The sequence below is a fragment of the Diadema antillarum genome, unplaced genomic scaffold (assembly GCF_040938485.1).
Source record: "Diadema antillarum isolate AM-2024a unplaced genomic scaffold, OU_Dant_1.0 scf00000178, whole genome shotgun sequence".
Lineage (NCBI taxonomy): Eukaryota > Metazoa > Echinodermata > Echinoidea > Diadematoida > Diadematidae > Diadema > Diadema antillarum.
This window is the reverse complement of record NW_027271067.1, coordinates 547,800-571,826: the sequence shown is the minus strand read 5'-3', so window position 1 is coordinate 571,826 and position 24,027 is coordinate 547,800. Positions and strand designations below refer to the sequence as shown.

Below are 24,027 nucleotides of genomic sequence, written 5' to 3'. Positions count from 1 at the left end.
CTAACTTGTAGAACACAAAATGTGTTCCACAGATTATCAGCCAAAATGCATCGAATTCAATATCACATCATACATGTACTACACAAAACCTCAACCAAACCACAAGCCCAACATACTTGGCCATGTAATAATTGCCAAAAGATAGTACTAGACATGAGCAAACAACCCCAACTTTTCATACACAAATTTGGAAGGGGGAAAGTATCATGCAACACAATCAGTTGCAGCAAACCTCAAGCAGTTGAAATGTTTGGATGGATAATGTGGAAAACATGATAGGATCACAGGTCTTCTTGCAGTGTGAAAACGGTGATACCTTGAAGCCCCGATAGCGTAGGGAAACGTGGGTGGTCGGATTGAATTCACTGCCCGATGGGGGCATTCGAAAACTACAAATAGCAACCGTCAGCCACGTGTCAGCTAATATGAGCATCAAAATGTACGGTCATCAGGAACAGTTGACACCTGTCGAGTTTCTTGTGTGTGTAATTACATAGGGGTTAGTGATAATGGCTGTACACAATTCCTTACGGGGATTCTCGAATATATCCAAATCGGGCTAGCCCTCCCACTCAATGGTGTGTCCCCAAGCTACCAGGTCTTTAACCCATTGAAGACGAGTCCAGAGTATACTAGGGCAGGTGTTTATGGGAAATGCACGTTGTAGCAAAATCAGCCTGTCCTCAATGGGTTAATCAGTGACTACAATGCTGATGCTGGAAGCTCACAATTTGCTCCCTTTACTTCAGTTTCACACTTGCCTTGCTACAGTATTTACACAATATGACAGCTAAAGTGTACCCTCTTCACACCTTAAAAATCATCTCATCCTACATGTTGTAGCATTGTCACCAGAAACTGTAACATCCAGACAATCGTTGATTACAGTCGACGACTTTAACTTAGTATACCGGTACGTCATATTCACCACGACTAACAGTACAAAGCATGGTACGTGTATTTGTATAAGTCACATTCACCACCACGACATAGAGTACATGACATGAACATGGCACATGTATTTGCTCACACAAAATGCTAGCGTAAAAACGTCGGACAAAGTTGTTTATCGGGCTGCAAGGCAATGAGTAGAATAATGAACAATCATAAATCATGACTTTGGCTGATTATATCTGATTGGTTTAAATCAAAGACAGACCTTGCATGACTGCCTGGCGATATGTATTCCTGTTGATTTCATGAGCAGTTTTCAGAAAAGTACATGATTCATCCATCTTCATTCACTGTATAGTTTGCGAACCACATAAATATACAGTGTACTCCTAAAAGAAGAAAAAAAGAAAATGATACATATATCATCCTGTGCCCGCACGAATTTGCGAATGCACACAATTTCAGGAAAGCGTGCCTGGGAGAACAACGTGAACACTGGCAAGGCCCATACAAATGTAAGTACAATTTGTAAATGTGTTACATGCGCCTTGCGTACGTTCATGACGTTCTCCCTTGCACACCTTCTTGATTCGTGTGCATTCGCGTCATTCCCCTGGGCACAAGATGTTATCTACAAATTGCACTAAAACACAGCAAATACAGCATTTATCTGTACACCACAGCATGCAACAGATAAGCATAGAAAGTACATATACACGTACAAGTAGATACAAAGTCAGTCACATTCATACTAGCAAATCTTGCGACTGACAATTTGTACAGCTGGCCAGATAACATTAAATCCTAACATTATCAATCATTGAGTCTTAGGAATTGCAACTGCAACTAGGGATTTCAGCTTATATTCTTCTGTGAGGAATTATTCAATGCTCCAACCTGAGCTCGAAAATTAGAGTACATCATGAATATCATGAAAATAAGACATGACAGAGCATCATTTACTGTAAAAGTGGTATCTTTCGCGTACAGAAACTTTCGCGGTTTCCATCGGTGTGGACTTTTTCGCGTGTGTTTAAATTCGCGGTCAGTAATGATAGCGTTGTACAAGCGACGAGTTCAAAACATTTTCGCGTGAAGTTAAATTTGCGGTTCAACCTCAAAGCGTGAAAAGCGCGAAAATAAAACCACCGCGAAAGAAACCACTTTTACAGTATATTCTCACAGGAAGAGTCTATATTCATTTAAACTCAATTTGACACACAAATTTGACTTGATTGAACGTTCAATGGACTCCTATCACATTGGCTCAAAGAAAAAATTCTAAGTTACACAATCATCAATGTTTCAAAGGTGATGATATATTAAAGACAGGATTGGAAAATCCTGATGATATACAGTCACTCAATGAGAGTTTATTGTTATCTATTCAATAGTATCCACAGGTAGGCTGCAAAAAAGTTGTTCTTCCTGTTTAAAAAACAAAAACAAAACAAAAGCAAAAAAACACAGAAAAAAAAAAAAAATTAACTCCCGAGTTCATTGGCTGGTGATTCCATCATAAGCGAAAGACCTACAATAATGCAGAATCCAAAGCTCACACAATATGCAGCATCAAAATATACGTTATAGATATAAGATATAAGTGACCTTCAGTGATTTACCCATTGGTTCATTAAAGGGATGGTATAGCACTGGTTGAGGTTAGGATTCGGCGTTTAACTTTTGGCGGGATACTTGGAAACCACTTTATGAAATGTTAAAGAACATACAATTCTAAGAGAAATTCAAAGTTTACTTGACAAATACTGATTCTGAAATGTCTGAGATATCCAAAAACAGAGTAAAACAAAGCGATCCTCAATGCAAGGTGGGTCCCACCTTTTATTAGGATTGCTATGTTTTGGATATCTCAGCCATTTCAAAACCAATTTTTATCAAATAAAACTTAAAATCATAAGCTCTTATATATTTCATATTAAAGAGGTTTCTCATTATCTCAACAAAAAAAAAATTTCATCAAAGAAGTTTGAAACCTGAAGCCCCATCTCAACTGAAACTGTACCATCTCTTTAAATGCTTATGTTACATACTACATGCTGTTTCTTCCTGGTCTGTCACTAGTAATATAATATGAGATGGAAACCATCACACTTAAATCAAATTACTCATTAGCTATTGAAGAGTCACTTCAGTTCAGTTAGTATACATCTGGCTCTGTGCTTAGTAATTTATAAACCAGCATTATTACGGTGATGCAACGTACATGTGGGTGCATTTGCAGATTACGGCACACGTTTAACTCAGACAAGAATTAGAGGGATATAAAAAAACAAAACAAAAATCTCCATAATGCTACCAAATCATAATTTCATACAAATTCTGAGAAGAATGATAAATCATTATAACATGAAAGTTGATAAACATAATCCACCATCTATAACCTGAATGTACAATTGTATATTCACCAAATCATATATCAAACCATATACCAAGAAATATATCCAATAGTCACCAAAAAACACACACACAAAAAAAAAAAAAAATCTTTCTTAAAATACTTGATGAGAAATACATTCCATGATGCAATATCTAGGAGAGCTTCACAAATTTTAACCTAATAATGATTATTTCAACAAGATGAAAGCAGTAAAGCCTAGAATTATATCCACAGCATGTTATCAATCTTTATGGTAACTGAGCAACTTCATGTCAGGATCACAGAGTGTCTAAAAAAAATGCACAGATAAGTGTCATGAAGAATAGTGCCACTATTCACCTTAAGTGTGAATTCCTGAAATTGTTTTTCTTGAATGTGGATGGGATAGATTACACTTTACTGGGACAAGGAAGGGTGACAGGATTGAAAAAAAAAAGGTTACCATGTTTTTACTCTGTCATGATGTACTCTGCCGCATATTACACTTTTGCCAATCATTCCATTAATTTCAATCACAATTTGTTATTCATTTACTAAAATCTTTATCTAGAAGTACACCTTGTAGATTTCATGACATAATCTATGTTTCTTTAAAAAGTCTACATTTTCCAGGGAAATTAAGCAGTCAGTATGCATACACAATTGTAAATATCAGGACATGCGGATAAAAGATGTCCGCATGATCACCATCAAGCAGGGTGAAAATAGTTCGAAGGATAGCGTCAGCATTTTTCCTGGAATATGTCTAATCTCATGAACAGACATGATTTCAACAGAATTCGCTTTGCACACAGAAGCTGTTGATGTTCGCCAACACTTTGCAAGCCATGTGGTTGATGCAGGGACAGGGGCACTGCAACAAACTAGCCTGGGACTCACAGCTGGAGTTTCCTGATGCGCACACGACACCGACCCGCACGGCTACGGCTACGCCTGCCAAACTTCAGCACCTCGACCTGCGTCCTGTTGAGCCGACTGCGGTAGTAGTCCGGTATGAGGTAGGGGTTGGTGACAAATCCCAGCTCCTTGTGGATGAAAAGGGTGTGGTCAAGTCTCTCCTGGAGGACTCTGTCCAGCTTCATGCGCCTGAGGAGTACTCTGAACTGCCGCCCCTTGACGTTTGGCGGGGCGTGACGAGCGGAGTGCAGCTTCCCGTCTCCCTTGCGACTGACCGGACTGACTCTGCCGTCGCTGCATCTCCCGTGACTCAGTTTCAGTTTGTGGAGCAGAATACTGAACTTCTGGTGTTGTCCGCACAGGGGCATTCTGTCGCCCCTCCACGGCTTGGACAGCATCTGCCTCTCATGGAGTGAAAGCCTCTTCAGCGGGATGATGCACTTGTGCATTCCTCTGTCCCCAAGCATGATTTTGCGCATCACCACCTGACACTTCTTGGGAGTCACCTCCATCTTGTTTGCTCTACGTATGCAGGCTTACCTGCCAGTCTTCTCACTGTGTTATTTTCACCTGCAGGTAGAGGAGATATTTGTAGAAGTTACTTCTTATGAATCTCAGGTAAAGACATGCAGTATTGATCGAAAAGTAAATTATCTGTGGCACTATATATCTCATTCAACTATCACTGCACATATCATTATAATCATCCATTCATTGATTTGGCCTTTCCACAGGATGATAAAAGAGTCACAAAAACACAAGCGTAGTACAAGTGTTTAAGAATTCAGTCTTCCCCTGGTGTGCTTCCCAAAGCTGCTGAATAGGAAAAAAAAGCCATCAGTAATTACTATGCCCCCCCCCCCCTCCTTGGGCCTTTCCAAAGAATGTTAGGGAGCACATCAGGAAATATCTCAAACATAGAAAATCATATCACAAAGTAAATGAATATATAGCAACTGTAATATGTATTCATGTTCATATTGAGCGCAATAAGTAAATCATTGTATAACCACAGGCTGTAATGGTCCTCCTGTTTGTCATTTCCCTGGAGAACATCATTTCTACACAGCTTTCATGGTAGTGTCCACCAATAGAAAATTTCACACAAAAGAACTGCTCAGCAGAAGGCGGCGATATAATCGTACTGCGTTATCATCTTCCTGTCCACACATGGATTTTGCACATCCAATATGGGATGGTGTCACAAGTCCTTGTTGGCTTGGCAGTTACGATACAAAAAAAAAATATTCAAAAATCATAAGGATAACACTTCATTGATTTCCTCAATTAGATTGTGCATACAACATCAAATTTGTAAATCTTAGATATGCGTGTATGTGCAGCTTGAATTTGTCTACCGTATGTCCCCCAAAAAATTACAACGGCACCCTGTGCAACGATAGTTTTAGAAATACAGTTCGACCTCGATTATCCGGCCATGTCGGGACCGGCGCTCATCCGGATAAGCGAATTGGCCGGATATGGAAAACACAATGTTAATGTATATAGCTGCCGTCCAAGTGCACTGGCAGCTAGGCAGGTAGCGTACCCCGCAACAGTGGTGTAATCTATGCCAGCCTGCGCAAAATTGTAGTCCCTTCTTCACAAAAATAAAGTAGAACTCTATATTATCTTTATGTGAAAATCATACATGTTTTACCTCATTAGATATTGAGAAACCTATCATGCACATTTGTGTAATTAGTGAAATAGATCCATGAAAAGATATTAAAGTCACTGTTTTTTCTCAATTTTTGGATGGAAAAAAAAAGTCCTTCACTGCGTGAACGCGTCCGGATAATAGAGATTTCCGGATAAAAGGAGGCCGGATAATCGAGGTCGAACTGTAGCAAATCAATCCAAATACAATTTCAGGGTATGAAACTATAACTCATTGCCCACATCTTATAGAAAACCCCATTCGATTTGCTTCGGTGGTCAAAGAGAAATGAGGAATTTCGTCCAGGATGTCAGAAATCTCTTCCTTCCAAGCTCTGTCTATTGTGTTGACACATTAATCTGCATTTCCTAGAGCATCCAAGTGCTAAACTTGGAAGAATCAGACTCATGACATGCTTTACAACAATCCACATTTCTCTGTGACCGCTTAACCAAACTGAATGGGATTTTTTGCAAAATACAGCTAAGATGTCATATTTTAAGACCCTGAAGTAGCATTTAGACGGTTTAATCATATTGGGTGTTATCAATGTGAAAAGTGGATTGTAATTTTTTTGGGACATACTGTACAGCTTGTTTTGCACCTCACTTCACACTGATGTCTCTCACTAAAAGTTACACCTCCTACAACATCACACTTTTGATACACTGTCTTTGCAATCAATTTGAGTAGCCAAGGTACCACCTCTTGAAGGGGAAAAATAAAAGGCAAAAGGAAAAGTACCCTGCAGTGGGTCCATTGCATAAAAAGATGCAAGCAAACATATGTCAGAAAATCACATGTACAGTACGTCCAGTTCAGCTAATCAGAGTGCAACGACTCATGTTTGATTTTTTGACTTACAGTATATTTGATCCCAACTTTTATGCAACAGGGCCCCTGGAGGTAAAGTCACCTTATGAGCTTATGCATATGTCTGTGTTGTTGTTGATGGCTTCTTTTCTTTCTTCCTTTTTGTAATGCTTACTGTTTTCTCCGACAATTCGTTGGAGTTACCAGGGTAGCATCTGAGCAGGAACTATCATGAGGAGGGGAGAGCGAGCTCTGGGTAGATCTTGATGGCTGTGATGCGACCAGCGTAGATGACAAAGCCCCAGGTTACCAGGACCAACAAGGCTAATGCCTGGGAGAGGAGACAGTAAATCACAAACAAAAATCAGAGAGAACCGAGACTTACGTATGAGATTATACCCTCTCAGATTTTACAAAGGGTCAACTAGTAATATTTTGCTTTGTTTCTTTATGGTAACTTCTCAGTGTCTGCTAGCATTATATGGAGGGGGGGGGGTCTTAGTTTTTCTCTACTAGATACAGTACTACAACTCTGATGACAGAAAAATGGAAATTTTGGACAAGTCACAAAACCTTACTAGTAGTGACTTACTGTGAAATCATGGGTTTTTTAGTCAGTCACATGTAGTCTGCCCAAGGACGATGCTGCATTCAAATTGATCCCAAGATAAAGCTTGTTAAATTAAACTAGAAATGTCGCTACAGCGACTGGTTATACCCCCACCAAACAACATTTCATAAGCTTTGGTCAAAACAACATTTCATAAGCTTTGGTCAAAAAACTGAGGAAGTAGTTAAATCCGCAAGATCTTTCCTTGATCTTCTGCCATTAATATGCCGTTACCATGGCAACGTACTTTCGGGTACTGTCGAAAAATGCGTCTTGCACATCTACAACCAAAGGCACACATCTGTACCAAGTTTCATGGAAATTGGGCAAAAACTGAGGAAGTAGTTTGCAACACAAAATTTTCCATCATTTTGGCTCATAATATGTGAGCTGTTACCACGGCAACATACTTTTTGTCACTGTCAAGAAATGTGTCATGCTGACCTATATCCTAAGACAAACATTCAATATGAATTCCATGAGAATTGGAAGAACACTGATGAAGCAGTTTTGCCATGAAGCATTTTGCCCTATATTTTACCAATAACATGCCGTTACCATGGCAACGCACTTTTTGCCACTGCGGAAATATGTGTCTTGCACATTAACATATTCAGATGAACATCTGTACCTAATTTCATAAAAATTGATCAAAAACTGTGGGAGGAGTTCGCGACGCAAGATTTGTACCCATTTTTGCCCATAATATGCCGTTATCATGGCAACGTACTTTTGGGTACTGTCAAAAAATACGTCTTGCACATCTACAACCCAAGGCACACATCTGTGCCAAGTTTTATGGGAATCGGTTGAAAACTGAGGAAGTAGTTCGCGACGCAAGATTTGCAACGGACCGACCGCCCGACCGACCGCCCGACCGACCGCCCGTCCGCTGATTCCTATATACCCCCTTCAAACTTCGTTTGGCGGGGGTATAATTAAGGCCAAGGCAACAACCTTTACCATCAAACTACTACAAGTTTAAAGGGATTGTATAGTATTGGTGGAGATGAAAATTGGGCTTTTAACTTTTTGGTAGATACCAAGAAACCACATTTTATGAAATAGTAGAGCATACCATCTTTTAGAGAAATTCAAAGTTTATTAGACTAGTCCAGATGAAAATCTGTTCTGGAATAGCAAAGACATTTAAAAAAAGTAAAACAATAATAACAGGTGGGTTCAACCTTTTATTAGGAATGCTCTTTTTTGGATATCTCAGCCATTTTAAAACCTATTTTCATTAAATAAACATTGAATCCCTCTTGGAATTACATGCTCTTTTATATTTTATGAGAGGTTTCTCATTACTATCTCACCAAGAAGGTCTACTATAGTATAAGAATCCTGAAGTTAGGTCTCAACCAAAAGTAAACGCTCCCTCTATTAGACCCCTCTGCCTCTTTTACTAAATTACTCCTACTCCCTAGTCTAGTCAGCCCTCACTGTCCAGATCCTAACGTAGAACTAGGCTGTATCATGTGTATGATGGCTGAACAGGTGGGTTGGGTGGATGGCCCGAGGGCCCAAGTCATTTATTTGGCTCTTTCCAGACCCAGGCTGCCTAACCTGGTGCACCCTTACCACTCCAGTGTATGTTCTCATTTCGAAAAATGTAATATGATATTTGTGATTGAAAGCAAAATAAATAATAATAATTTAAAAAAAAAATAAAATAAAATAATAATAATAATAATAATACTAGAACCGGAATTTGTCAACACTGACAAATTAGGTGATCCGATCTCTTCTTAAATCAATGATTTGAGTCCTGATCCAAATATTCATGACCATACAGGTTTCATCTGTGTTGACGGGACATTGGCCGTGTGATGTTTGGATTCTCATTTAGAAAAGGGAGTGAGACCTGCCATCTTTGGTACCGAATTCCGTATACACTAACGGAAATACAGAATGAAGTATATTTGACCTTTGACCTCACTTTGCACACCCAAGATGGCGTCTAAGCAAAAGTGATTATTTTATGAAATGATTCTTGTAACATGGTCTTTGCGTGTGCAAAATATGGGAAAGATAGGACATGTATTCACCAAGATACAGGATGAAACATTTATGACCTTTGACCCTAATTTACATACCCAAGATGGTGTCCGATCAAGTAGTTATTTTATGAAATAATGTACGTGACATGTACTAAACATGTGCAAAATATGGGATTGATAGCCATTGTTGTTGTTCATCTATTGCACAGAAAGTAGTAGAAAGAAAGAAAAATAAAGAAAATATTATGTTATTTTATAGAAATTTGAAGGAGAAGCATAAAAAATCAGAAAGAGATAAAGTAAGGAAGGGGAGATTAAGATTAACTAAAGAAAAAGAAGAAAAAAGTGTTTAAAAAAATTTTAAAAAAATATTGGCACGGGTGAGCCTCGAAACAGGGACCTTAGGATTACGAGTCGGATGCGCTACGCAATGACCTATTTCATTCTCCATAGGCCCTGTGTATTAAGCAAAATGACGCTGCATCGAAGCCTCGTGCCATTTTCAACCAAGTTTTTCGACGTGATGCCGACATCGTATGAAAAAATAGAGGGCACATTAACGATAGCACAAAGTCTCAGCTACAACATACTAAAATCTGGGAGAAATTCACCGAAGCATAAGTGAGCTAGTGCTCGAAAAAGAGAGTAATGTCAATTTTCACTGCCAGAAAAACTGCTCTCCCATAGAGATAACACGTAAACTGGTCAAATTTGACAATATTACTTTCAATCCATTTTTACGAGGTGATGCCGCCATCCTGTCAAAATGTTGTTATTAAATGACTGAAAGACCATTTAATAAGCTACAACATATTGAAATTTGGACGAAAATCAACAAAGAATAAGTGAGATATGTTTGAGTGAACATAAAATTTGATGACGTCATTTTGAAAATTTGCTTTTTTTTCTTTATTAAGAAATTTGATATCTTTTCATCATTTTTCCAGCATCGCCAACCCATGAAATAACATGTACATTTCATCAGCTTTTAGAATATGTAAAGAAAATGGGGGGTCACTGTCCATCCTGACGAGTAAATTCGGATTTAAAATTGGCGGTTTTTTAGCATTGTTGCACTGTATATCGCTATTGACGCGCGCGCGGAATTTCAACTTTGACGGGCCCGTATGACGTCATATTGAGTCGGATTGACTTGAAACTTGGTAGAAATATTCCTTGACATTTCAGGCATCCGATAAATGTAAAAAAATGGGAAATTTATATTGCATATGAGCTGTACGTGCGTATATGCGCGCTCGCGTACGCGTCCGTCCAATTTTCTCAATTTTTCAAAAAATGCTCCAAATGGTCTGAAACGTGTGCAAAAAAAATTTGAGCTCGATTTGAGCATACAAATATTTCAACGCGCACGTACGCGCTCGTTTCAAGAGAAAATATGAATTTTGAGAAAATGAGTGGAATGGGCATAACTTGAAATATATGTGACGTAAATTTCATTGAAAAACTCCATTCCATCAATGAGATATGAGTGGGAATGTGTTTTCATATAATGACGTCATAGTGACGTCACCATCGACCAATCACAATGATATATAAAATTTGTCGTCTTTGGGACATGATACATATATGGTATGAGTTTGAAGTTGATACTGTGAGTACTTTCTGAGTAAGTAGATACACAACTTTTGTCCAGAAATAAAGAAAGAAGAAGAAGAAGAACAAAGAATCCGTACAGATACAGAAGGTGATCCGAGAGGATACTCGGATCACCTAATTAATAATAATAATAATAATAATACACAAAACGCCTATGCAAAAGGTTAAGCCCCAGTCACATAGACATGCGGGATCACCCTGGATCAGATCCGCTGTGATCCAGGGAGAGATCCGTGTCGACGCCTTGGGCATCCTTGGACATCTGGGAGGCCAACTGCAAATACACAGCATCTTTGGAGGTCAAAAACATCCAGCGTCATCCAGGGACTGCCGTGTTGGCAAAGCAATCCGGGAGGAACCATGTGGCAGCCGTGTAGCTGCCGTGTTGATCCATGTAGATGCCAAGTTAGTCTGTGAAGACGCCGCGCTTTTCTGGCCTTATCCGTGTAGCTGCCATGTTGATACTATGGGTAGTCAAATCAATGCTCGTCAATGCTCCATAGAGGTGGAAACTATCCTGGAACTCCACAAAACATCGTGTAGATCCTTGAGGATCCGTGTTTAGAATCTAGTATATGTGACTGGGGCCTTGGGGCTTTAGCTCCGCATGCCCACCTTCTAAGTAACGTTACCCTGGTTATTGACTTGACATACACTGTACTGGTACCATGCATGATCTATTTCTGCCCGCACATTCAAGCTTAAACTGTTATACATCGTAGTTCAAGGGTGCGTACAGTTCTGGTTGAGGTGAGGATTTAGCTTTGAACGTTTTACGAGTTATTCACAAACCACTCTAATTAGAACATCTATAGACTTTCTATTATAGGATGTCAAAGAGCATGCAATTCAAAAGGGTATCAAAAGTTTATTTGATGAAAATCGGTGTTGAAATGGCTGAGATATCCAAAAACAAGGTGAAACATGAAAGAGACCCTAACGTTAGAGCTTAGAGGAGACCTAGGCGCAGCCTGTCGCCTTATTTTTATTTAAATCACTTTTTTTGGAATATCTCAGCCATTTGAAAACCAATTTTCATCAAATAAATGTTGAATCCTTCTTAAAATTACATGCTCTTTCATATTTCATAAAAAGAGGTTTCTCATTATCTCACTTAGGAATGTTCAAAACATGAATCCCCACCTCAACCAGTAGTAGGCCTACTGTACAGTAGTCTACAGTCCCTTTACTTAGTTGATAGATGATCTATGGACTATGATTAGTCGTACGATAGATCTACCTGTAAAGTCAACATTTATTAGGGCCTACTAAATGTCATTATAGTTCATGTCAGAACAGCTGACAATGATCCCCCACAACAAGTTCGACATCCTGGAGCTCGAGGAGCCTAACTGCTGGAAACTTGGAACCCAAGCAGGACGGTCGAGCGTCCATTAGCATAAGCAGAGAGCTTTCCAACCTGGCATGAGCTCAAGACAATGAAGAGAAAAGAGGAAGAAGAAAAAAAAAACAAGATCAAGAACGTCGAAGAAATACTCACCAACGCTATTGTAGTATCTACCGCTCGTTTGCTCAGTATTATCATGTCTGATAGACGTGCATCATCAATCATCTGGGCAAAACAGCAGGACGCTGTACCTGCTGGTTGCTGAGTCTCTTCTTCCGAAACTATTCCTAATTTTCACCGCTTTCTTCGTGTTTTCTTCGCGCAGTACACAGTACGTTCCGCTATATTATACGTGTACCGTATTCACACAACATACAACTCCCCTGCTCGCTATGGTGGCCGAAAAGGGGAAAATACAAGCGAGAAACGAGACAACCGTTTTCCCACAGCACTGTCTTTGTGGTGAGGGCAATTGTAACATACTCGATGCGTAACGTTGTGAGACAATTGAATACACGATTCAAATGTTATGATTTGTTTCTTTGTCTCTTTCTTTCAAGTAAGAATATAATATACATGATCATGGATATATATCAGATACCCAGATAGTGCAATTTTAAGCTGTGTTCGGCTTCCATAATAACAGTAAAATCAGACGAACAGAATGACAGAGGTTTCGTGAAAATCTGATCTGAAGAAAGGAATGGAGTTTTCGAGTTTTCAGCACTTTCACAAATCAGTGGTATTAGTCACAACCACATTACCTAGTAGACATGACGGTATCAAAAGTGAAGAGTGTATAACCATAGTATGGGAGGTCACTAAACTGGGACGTTCCGCTCTCGATCCCCATGGAAATTTGGCAAGTTTCTATCTAATGATCAAGTTTCATTGTAGGCACAATCTTGGGGACTTAGCAGTGTATGTAGGGCCTATAATACTTTTAATATGCATTCCCACTTAAATTTCCACACCCTATGATTAAATGAGGGAGAGAAAGGGAGAAGGGTAAGGATGCGACGCAATCTTGTACTCGCCAATAATCAGGGCCGGCGGAACAGTTCCAAAAGTGGGGGGGGGGGGGGGGGGCACTTTCGGGTTTCATGAGCTACCAAGCCAAAAGAAAAAAAGAAGAAAAAAAGGGCCTGCGCAACTTCTGGTGCCACTTCCGGGTTTCTTCAGCTGACAAGCAAAAGAAAGTGGGGGCCCAAAGTTGTGACACTTTAAGTATCCCTTTGTATGATGCAAAAAAATTAAAAAAAAATGGGGGTGGGGGCAGGGGTCCGGTTCCGCCGGCCATGATAATGTATAAAAAACTCCATCACCGTGGCCCTCCATCCCTCCATCCCTCCCCACCCCTGCTCTCTCTTCTCTCAGAAGTACACGTAACACACACACACACACACACACATATATATATATACCCATTTTCAAATCCTTTTTTTCTTTGACAAAAATAGTTTATGTAGGCCCTATATGTGTATATTTTGTTGTAATACTTTGTATAAGCCTAGATAATTATTGTTTTCCTTGAACTTGTATCGGCAACAAAAATTTGCTACTGGAAATAAATTTTCATTCGAAATTGAAATTATGTATATATGAAGAGTTTGTTTGCAAAAACCGATAAGTCCATTTTTGCCAAATGGAGATATTTGCGATTAAAGGTCAAGAAAAATAAAGAGAATAAAAAGAAAATTTTTGCTTCTTTTGACCATAACTTCAAAAATATACCTTTTTATGTAGTGACCAATATATCATCTAAAAGGTATTATTTTGTACTTTATGACAGAGATCGTTCTTCGAAATCTTCAAAAATGGACTTATCGGTTTTTGCAAACAAACCCTTCATATATATATATATATGTATATATATATATATATATATATATATATATATGGTATAATATATATATATACTATATCGCAAAACAAGCTAACTCCATTTTGATAGGTTGAGATATTTGTGATCAAAGCTGCTAAAAAAACAAAGAAAAAATAAGAAAATGTAGGATATTTTCAATCGTAACTGCTAGAATATTCCTTGTTATGTCACAAGTGAGTTATTACTGGAAAGGTTTAATTTTGCTCTATCTGATGATGAATTTACTTTGAAATGTTTAATTATGGCGCTTAGCTCATTTTGCAATAAAACTCTTCATATTGTACATGACATATACATATACATGATAGAAATATATATTCTAGGGATAGAAAGATAGAGAGATTTATGCAGGGCGGGACCGGCTTGGTTTGTTTCATCACTCTCGCAAGTGCGATCTCCTTGTTAATGGTTTCACTGTATACAGTGAGATTGTGTTTATAAATCCTCCTGTCACGATTGGTTTTGAGGCGAGAAGGCGAGGCAACGAAGAGATATCACCTTCAAGACACACCGGCGGTCTTAATTACAATCACAGAATATACTTCCATCAGCATTCGATAACTTTTTGTCTAATCTCTTTTAGAGCGTTGCATACGAAAGAGTCAGAGATGTATTCGTCTCATTTAGTAGGTGAACAAAACATGAACACGTCAAGAACAATGTGCCTAATAAAAATACCCCAAAGGGTGTGCTGCTTTCAAACTAGGTTTAATTTCAGAAGTATAATTTTCCCATTAAGACACTTATAAGAAGTTTTTTTTTTTTTCATGATTAATAATATATGAGTAAAGTAACATTGAATCTGCGTAATCTTGCGTACATACGCATTCGGTATTTAAAGTTATTGCATCACCAATCCTTTTTGCTGTTGTATATTATGTAATACTCATCCAAGGCTGCAAGTAAGATATTTTGATGCAAATTGTGCATCTGTTATCATGCAACAATTTTCACATCTTGAGTACAATGTATTATAGAAATAGTATAACTCTTTACTCACTCACTTGATAAGAACTATGATTTATCGTAACTGAATTCATTACATTGATACACAATAACAATATTCTGAATTACGGTATGCTTTTTGTCGTATATCTTATGACATTTTAAAAAATGCGATTAGATGTGCATTGAATTGTGAAGAGGACCCATCACTGAGGATTCCAGACATTAATCCTCCCCCCCCCCCCAAAAAAAAAAACAACAACAACAACAACAAATGGATATTTCTGCGTATAGCACAGCAGGGGTGTTACTGCAAGTTTTGTTGAGGATAATAATATGTGTGTGTTGGGGAGGGGAGTTTACTAGTGAGGAGGGAGCAGTGCTTGTATAGTGACGCTAAAGCCACTTTTTACCATTTGCAGATGGAAAATCCAGCTTTAGTGTTTCAAAATACAATGTACTTCCACTGCTTCTAAAATGTGAATTAGGGATAGAAACAAATAATGCGAAAATGTCAACTCAATTGAATTGAATTGAATTGAATTGAATTGCTGAATTCAATTCATTTCAATTCAATTCAATTCATTTATCTTTCATTCTTTTTTTTTTCAGCAAAACATAACACAGAATAAATCAGAAATTATGATATGGGCATGTATTCAACTTTACATGATAAATAATGGCTGACAAAATAAAATTATACATGCATACCGGTAAAATACAAAGTTATGTTTAGAGAAAAAAAAAGAATTGAGAGGTCCACTTTAAAAGCATGCCTTTATACTGTGAACTACTCAAAGGATTCATCATTAATCAGCATAATTGTATCGTCAGATATACAAAATGTGAACAAAGGTTTTATCAAAATCGTTTCTATATTATAAATCGTCTACAGTTATGGCTTATTGAGGAAATTTGTGATATCTCCTTATCTTATGGCTTTACTGCGAAATTCTATATGGTAGGATGTTTTGCGATACAACTGAACCAGTGGCGGTTCCAGACGGGTGCACCCCCTTTATCTTCTGTTAAAACAAAAGAAACAAAAAGAAAAATGGGGCGTGTGCGCCCCCTTAAAATACAATGTCGTAAAGGCGCCCCCCCCCCCCCTTTACGGAATTCCTGGATCTGCCCCTGTGAACTATCAGATACAAATGCATCAAATGTGATCACTCAAACATTGGGGGGATTACTGCCCCCAAATGTTGGTGACTTATGGCAAGGGAGTAATGCTCCCTCCCCTTTCTATCGATCGGAAGAAATCAATATCTGAGTGGAACCCTCGGAAAATGATATGGGGTTTGCCTGCATTGTTTTGAGTGTACGTGTGAGCGGGGAGGGTCTGTACCCCCCCCCCCCCCCCCCCTTGCCCCTACATTGTTCCCTGCAGGATTTACTAATGTTGATACACAAGCAAATCATTTAATGAGTTGCCAATTTTTATTCAAACAGCCTCCGTGATCATTGCAAACGTATTTTAAGAATCGTGCACGCCAACATCAATCTCTCATTTGATATGAACCCTTTGCACTAGCTATCTTATTCAGATATTTATTTTCTCCGCTCGTTTTATGTTCTTTCTTATGTGTTTTATGTTCTTACGAACCGATTGTTCTTTAGCCATATACATATCTATGTTCGTTTTTGTTCTTGTTTTTCATTGTGTGCACATGTAATGTAATGTATATCAATGCAGGGCTCCCTTGTAAACCAGGCCTTTGTGGCACTGAATGGGACTACCCTGCTTTTAAAGAAGACTTAATAAATAAATGAAATACACGGCCTGGTGAAATTTGTGTTGTATGACTTAGCACTATACATAAAAATGTACGTAGTGCGAGGAATGAACTAGACTTCCCTGGCACACATGTACTAACTACAATGGGTTGCTCTATACTCTCTCTGATTCAAGCAACAAATTTGTCATGTTATAGCCAAAAAAAGTAAGTAAATGAATAGATGAATAAGTAATGAATAAATGAATAAAATAATGAATAAATAAATGTATAAGTAAAAAAAAATAAAGAAGAACAAGAATGTCGACTTGGATAAGAGATGATAAATCATAAGTAAATGGAATAGGCAAATTAATTCAATTATAATCACAATAACAACAATAAAGGTATACATGTAATAGCAAAAATACTTATACCACAAATTGGGATATAGAGCACCAAAAAACTAACAAGGCTTTCAGAGAGCTTTGTAGATTCGATTATGGGGTTAATTCCTACTTGAATGTAGAACAGAAACGCAAAAAAAAAATAATAATAAAGAATTAAAAAAAAAAACACACAAAATAATTACAACAAACCCAGTGCCATGCATCCCTAAGACTAAGAGTTCCACCCGACGATTCTTCCCTTGCGAGGGGGTACCATTTGTCCTTCACATCCCCCCCCCCAACAAAAAAAAACACACACACAAACACACTAATATCCCGCTGCCCTATAACTATGTCAAACAACCTGCAGACCTGCATGAGTACTGATTGCCATCAACATACAATTCAATGTCTATTTTCCATTTTGCTTTCTCTTTTGCATTTCCTGTCTAATATCACCACCCAGAGTCATCTACAGGCCTACACTACAATGCCTAGTTCAGGGAGGTGGAGTACATGGTATCTCCGGCTACCGGGAATTTCGTAGGCAGTTCGAAGAGACACCGGGGGTGGGGGTGGCCTGCGGGGAGGGTATTGGGGGGGGGGGGGGGGGGGAGTAGAAGGGCAGGCTCCCGGGCAAGGAACAAACGAGTTCCACAGAGAAGCATTGAGACGGCCGGGCGAGGGGAGGGTGGTGGAAAGGGGGGGGGGGGGGGGGCGGCCGGGGGGACGTGACGTCACTCATTATGTATTCACGAAGGGGTTCAGTTCAGATCTGCGCAGACAGACGGAGGTGGAACTGTGAATTAGCAAAATTCACCGTAAAATTTCACATTATCATGACTTTCCAAGAGTAGAATCAACTTCGTATTTGAATCTTCATTCATTTTCCCCATGGTGAGTGTGCTGAATTCGTTTATGTATGTCTCTGTATTGAGATATCTGCCATTATCTGTTGTTGTGTTGTTTCATAAGAAACCGTGTCAGAGATTCGATAGTGGTCCCGCGTATTGAAAATGGTGTGTTGTATTGTATTGTCTTCACAGCACAGTCGATCTTTCATTCTTTTTATGAATTTTTAAAGTAGATAAGTATCTGCACAGTCGCTGCTGGATGAGAAGACTACTAAATTACAGTGTATGAATTACTATGATGTCACATGCATACAACGATATAAGGCAAAAAATAAAGAGAATTTCACAAAATTTTACTTTTTGAAAAAAGTGCACATTTCCTTGACTCGCCACTGACCTGACGACGTAGACTAGAGTTCTAGACTATAACTTAAAGTATAGGCCAAGGCCTTCAAGAGTACCAATAATATCATTCCTCCTTGCCTTCTGAAAGAAGGAAGTCTATTACGTGTTCTTTTATTATGTGAGAAAGTGAAAACATCTTGAATTTTCTTTATATTTTCTTTATAATTATATTGTTGTGCACATGTGACATCACAAACTGTAGTATAGTAGTCTTCTCATCCAGCAGTGACCAGGTGACTAAGCAGAAACTTTAAAAAATCATAACTTTTCAACAGATGGTCCAATTTTCCTCAAACTCTTGCTGATGAGTTCTATTAATATTGCTGCATTCGCTTAATCCACATGTCTATGAAGGTGAACTTGTCCTTTAAGGTTATTTAAATGTCATTTTAGAAAAAAAGCAAATGAGGATCAGTTTGGGTAAAATGAAGCTGCATAAACCCACAGCCACAGTTTGTTATTGGAAAATGAAATTTAAGTGATAGAACCTACTTGGACTACCATTGCAGTGTTTGAAAGCTACTTGCCTTTGCTTGGGGTTGGATGCATGGGGGTGTGGCAGGGATTTATCAATTGAAACCTGGCTATAATCATGTCACTCACCCATATGTGTCAATAAATCATTTCATGGTTTAAATCAAGACAATCTAGCTTGGTTTATACAAAACAGAAGCTGATTTGTTGTGCCAATTTGTTAATGAAATTTGAGTGTCAGGAGTTTATTGCATCGCATTCAGAAGTCCAGATTTGTGAATGAAGGAGTATAAACTACTGCTGGGGACAAACAAACTTAGAATAGGAGACATCTATTATTATCCGTTTCATGTAAAGCATAAACAAGTTGACAAATTTAAATTGTAAGCAATTACATGTGAGCAACTAATAAATTCTTCGCAAAAACATATATCCTGCAAGATATGAGAATATTTCATGTATACAAAGTGTACTGTGAACAGTGGCGGATCTACGGGGGGGGGGGGGGGGGTTAGGGGGGTTTAAACCTCCTCCTTGGGCTACCAAGTAAAAAAAAAAAAACGAACACACAAACAACAAATAATTAATCAATTATTTTAAGACCAAAATGAACATAAAGGCACTTTTCTTGTCTAAAAGTTTTCAGCCTTATACGTGTCCTCGAGTGTGACCCGTGGAACAACTTTAGTAAACCCTACGTTTTTCCTTTTCTTCTATGCTTTTAAGTAATATAAGAATAATTTGTATTGCTTGAACAATGCAATTACGTTTTAGCTTTGAATGAATACATTTCAGACGAATGACAAAGTATACTTACAGTAAAATGAATAGTTTGCATAAGTTATAATCGTAGTCCTTCGCAATGATTCTTTCCACTGTTTAATTCCCTAGAAATTTGCTTTCAAATGCTCTATAAGCACGACTTTTGTGTTCTATGTCTTTACAAAAAGTCCCTACCACCCCTCCCCTGCCGCTTGGTCCCTTCGTTCCCTAATTGAGGATCTCACACTGTCACATGAATGTGCCCCCGTGTTCCGGCGTGCAGGCCCCCCCCCCCCATTATTTGGGCAAAAACAGATAAAAATAGAGCATGCAAGTATGCTTAAAATCGCAAGCTGGCAACCCTAAAAATGAAAAATCTCCCTACTTTGGGGAGGGGGATACCCCCTTCCCACACACCACACACCCCCACACCCCCACACCCCCCGCCCCCATACCCCCCGCTCGCTTCACTCGGGCTCGGTCGCTACGCTCCCGTGCAATACCCAGCTCAGCCCCTAAAACCCCCTCCTTGGAAAAAAGCTAGATCCGCCCCTGGTGAATAACAGCAGTGATATAAAGGCTGTGATACTTTGGAGAAAAGGAGCAAAGTTGGATTTCAAAGTTAGATTAATTTAGATTCATCTGTCTAGAGTGTGATAATTATTTTTAGTTATATTTTCATTCAAGGAGATATTGAGACATTTTGGCAAGATCATTTTCACTGCTCTGGTAAAAAGAAAAAGCAGGGAAAAAAATCATTCAATGATTATTGAAAAATGATTACTACAAAAATGATTATTAAAAAAAAGTGTATTGTTTATATTGTTAACTTGACAAATCTTTTGATCATCTTTAAGTTTAGTGATTTATGTTTTTCTGGAATTCCATAAAAATAAGTAATATTTAACATGCAAAGCTACATAGGTAGTGTGTCCAATTGTACTGTCATATGTTACAGAACATTCCCTTTGCTTCATCTGTATTTGTTGCGGTGTGTGCACAAAGCTGTTTTTAATCCAAGGAATCTTCTTGTTTAATTAAGTGTGAATACTTGCAGATTGATGAAAGATCAGTGTGACTCAAGAACTAATTTTTTCTTGCTTTCTTTATTACAACTTGCAGAGTTCTCTTCACAAATTATGCCTTGATCAAGTGTTATACAATGGATGAGGCAAGTGTTCAAAGAGGATTGCAGAAGGCTCTCAGTGAATCTTCAAAAAGCACCAAGAGCAGGAAGGATGCTGAGCTAGCTCCCACCGACAGTGATGCTTCGTCACGCTCCGGATCTCCTGACCAGTGCTGCCCAATATGCCTTGGCAAGTTCAAGGACAAGTCCTTCTCAGATGGCTGCTTTCATCGCTTCTGTTTCCAATGCATTTTGGAATGGGCCAAAGTAAAGTCGACATGCCCCCTGTGCAAGGCAACATTTAAGTCTATCATTCACAATGTCGTGTCCAGTGATGTGTATGATCAGCATGTCCTTCAACCCTCTGAAAATGGGTCCTTTGACACAGATCGCCATGGCGCAAGGTTTCGATATCACACCACCCTTGCTAATGGAAGGCGGTCCGCCTGGCAGACTCGCATGGATCAGCTGCTCAACCGTCAGGCAAGGCTGGCAGAACGCCTTCAGCGGGAGAATGAGGCACGCCAGCGCCGTCAGTTGATCTATGCAGCTGGCTTACGGGTGCACCACATCGCGACAAATAGATTCACAAGGTTCAGGGACACATCTCCCCACTTTTTCCGTGAGAATCCGGCTGTCTCACACCGCCTCATCCCATGGCTCAGACGTGACCTCGGTGTACTCTTCAACGGGAACTCTGACCATGTCACCTTTATGACCCAGTACATCCTCTCACTGCTTCCAAACGTGGACATTCAAACCGAGGAGTTTCACAACCACCTCAGACCATTTCTGTATGGCCGAACAGAACACTTCATCCATGAATTCACCAGCTTTGCTCGCTCGCCGCATGACATGGACACATATGACCAAATGGCACAATATGACTTCCGGCCAGAGAATCCTCAGTTCACAGCCACACTACGGCCCCCAGCAACCGCTGATAGCCCAGAACAGCAGCAGTGATGACAGTGAGGAGAACAATCTCCCCATCAATAACAATAACAATAACAACGAAGTCATCCTCATATCATCCGACGACAATGATGACGATGCAGAAGAAAATGTAGCTGCGAGGTCTGTGAGTAGCAGCCAGCCTCATAGCACATCACAAGACATTCCAGGGCCTTCCTCTGCAGCTGATGTAGCCGGACCATCCACACAGTTTGACTTCTCATCCACTCACAATCCAGAACCCCCAGCTATAGTGGACCATGACCAGCCAGGACCCTCTGGCATCAGCAGCAGTCTGCAAATCAAGCAGGAGCATAATAGTCCCGCTGCCAGGGGCGGAGGAGGACCAGAGTGAGGACAGCAGCGAGTAGCGTGGAGATTGTCGGTTATCAGAAGCCATTCCATCTACGTACCCCAATAGCATTCATCACCATATCAGATGATACCTCTACCGAGCCGGAAGCAAATGTCAGAGGAAAGCAGGGAAGAGCAAGGCCACTGCCCAAAATGGCACAGTGGAGGAGAAAGCAGGAGGTAAAGGAAGCAAAAAAACCAAGCATACGCGGAATTCATACTCTGCAAGCAAAGCCAGTAACTGGTCCACTGACTCAGATGAAAGCTATGATGGGTCCAGACATGACAGACATCACCAAAGGAGCAGGGACTCAGATGAAAAGGAGAAGCGGGCGCTACTCATCACGGAATCGGTCCAGAAGGAGCTTTGGATACCACCAGGACGAGTCTCGGCAGTCCCAACGAGCTATACCGTAAGTTCAGGGAGGAAAAGAATAGGTGGAGTCTGTACTATGAGACCAGACATGACAGCCACTCCCTTTCACAATCCTCCTCTTATTCAAGGACCAGAGGACACAGCTCAAGGACTTTGTCAAGGTCTCGGTCTAGGTCTCCTTCAAGGTCAAGGTCAGACAGCACACTATCATCGCAGGTACTATGGAGACAGGAGGTACGGCGACTACGATAGGCCGTGGGAGCACTCGAGGGAGAGCTCATGGCAGTCACGCGATGACTCCTACAGGAGGAGGAGCAGAAGTAGGAGCAGATCGAGGGAGCGGTCAAGAGAGAGTAGCAGGTACTCGAGGGATGACAGGCATCGAAGGAGGACTAGGAGCCGTAGCAGGAGTCGTAGTAGGAGCGGAGGATGCAACTTTGATCCCAATACGGACTCCAGCAGGCACAGCTCTTGGTACAAGAACCGATATGGGAGCACCTCTAGCTCCCTGAGCAGGATTTCCCAACAGGAGAGCGGTTTGTCGAGGAGCAACCCGACAAGTCCTCATCGGGAAGGCCCCTCTCATCTCCCCATGTCGCCGAAGCGAAAGCACGAAGACGACCCCAAGGAACCGAAGGACGATGGTGATAGGAATCACAGCAAGAAGCACAAACACAAACATAAGCACCACAAGAAGAAGAGTTCCAAGCACAAACACCGCAGGAGAGAGAAAGACGGTGAGAGTAAAACACAAGGGCAAGGGAAAGCACAGTAAGCATAAGTCAGACAATGGGGCCAAGCCGAGTGAAGATCGCCAGCAGCCTGATGTTGGTGAAAATGCAAGCAGTGCCGAAAGCTCTTCCGAATGCCAAGATGGGAGCCAGGTGGGCGAGGATGTTGCTCTGGCAGCAAGCTCAGGACAGTCATTTCTGACGAAATGACGTCCCACATTACCTTGCAGGACCTTCTCAACATGGACGACAATATCAGTCTAGGCTCCATTCAGCAGAGCGAGCAGAGTGACAAGGACTCGGTTTCCAATGTAGCTTCCAGTGCAACTACAGAGCTGGTTGGCCTTCATCAGGGAGAAAATCAAATAGTACCACCTCTACCGAAAGAGTAGTACTCCATGTGTTAGCTAGTTGCCCTTAGAATTTTTGCCGATGTATAAAGACTTCATTTGATTATGGAATGGCAATTAAGTGTATATTGGTGTCATTGAGATAGAAAACAGAGAACAATTGTTTCTTATAGAAAGGCATAGAATAGAATATTGAACAAAGTAGATTTGGAAATATGTTTGCATTTTAGAGAGAGGAAAATGAGAAGGCAATTTGTGATTCCAGTTCCATGCTAGTGCTGGTGCTTATGTTATCTCCCAAACAACTGTGCTGTAAATTGAGCTCTATCACCAATGGTCAGATGAACCAAAGTGATTTACCTATCATAATTAAGTTCCCTTCACTGATGTTATCTTCACACGGGGGGAAGTCAGCATGATTGCATTGGAATTGCATGATGAAAAAAAAATTGATTATGATTGGCTCA

The 24,027-nt window shown here is 40.0% G+C and overlaps 1 protein-coding gene and 1 pseudogene across 1 annotated transcript; one reads left to right on the top strand and one right to left on the bottom strand.

Moving 5' to 3' along the window:
- Positions 1-4,032: 4,032 nt before the first annotated feature.
- Positions 4,033-12,508, bottom strand: LOC139722932 (uncharacterized). Its single transcript, XM_071634214.1, has 3 exons — positions 12,394-12,508; positions 6,838-6,993; positions 4,033-4,759 (listed from the first exon to the last, which is right to left on the bottom strand). The coding sequence occupies exon 3, from the start codon at positions 4,699-4,701 to the stop codon at positions 4,168-4,170; it is 534 nt and encodes a 177-aa protein (XP_071490315.1). The 5' UTR covers positions 4,702-4,759; positions 6,838-6,993; positions 12,394-12,508; the 3' UTR covers positions 4,033-4,167.
- Positions 12,509-17,944: 5,436 nt separating this feature from the next.
- Positions 17,945-23,602, top strand: LOC139722964 (uncharacterized; annotated as a pseudogene).
- Positions 23,603-24,027: the final 425 nt, after the last annotated feature.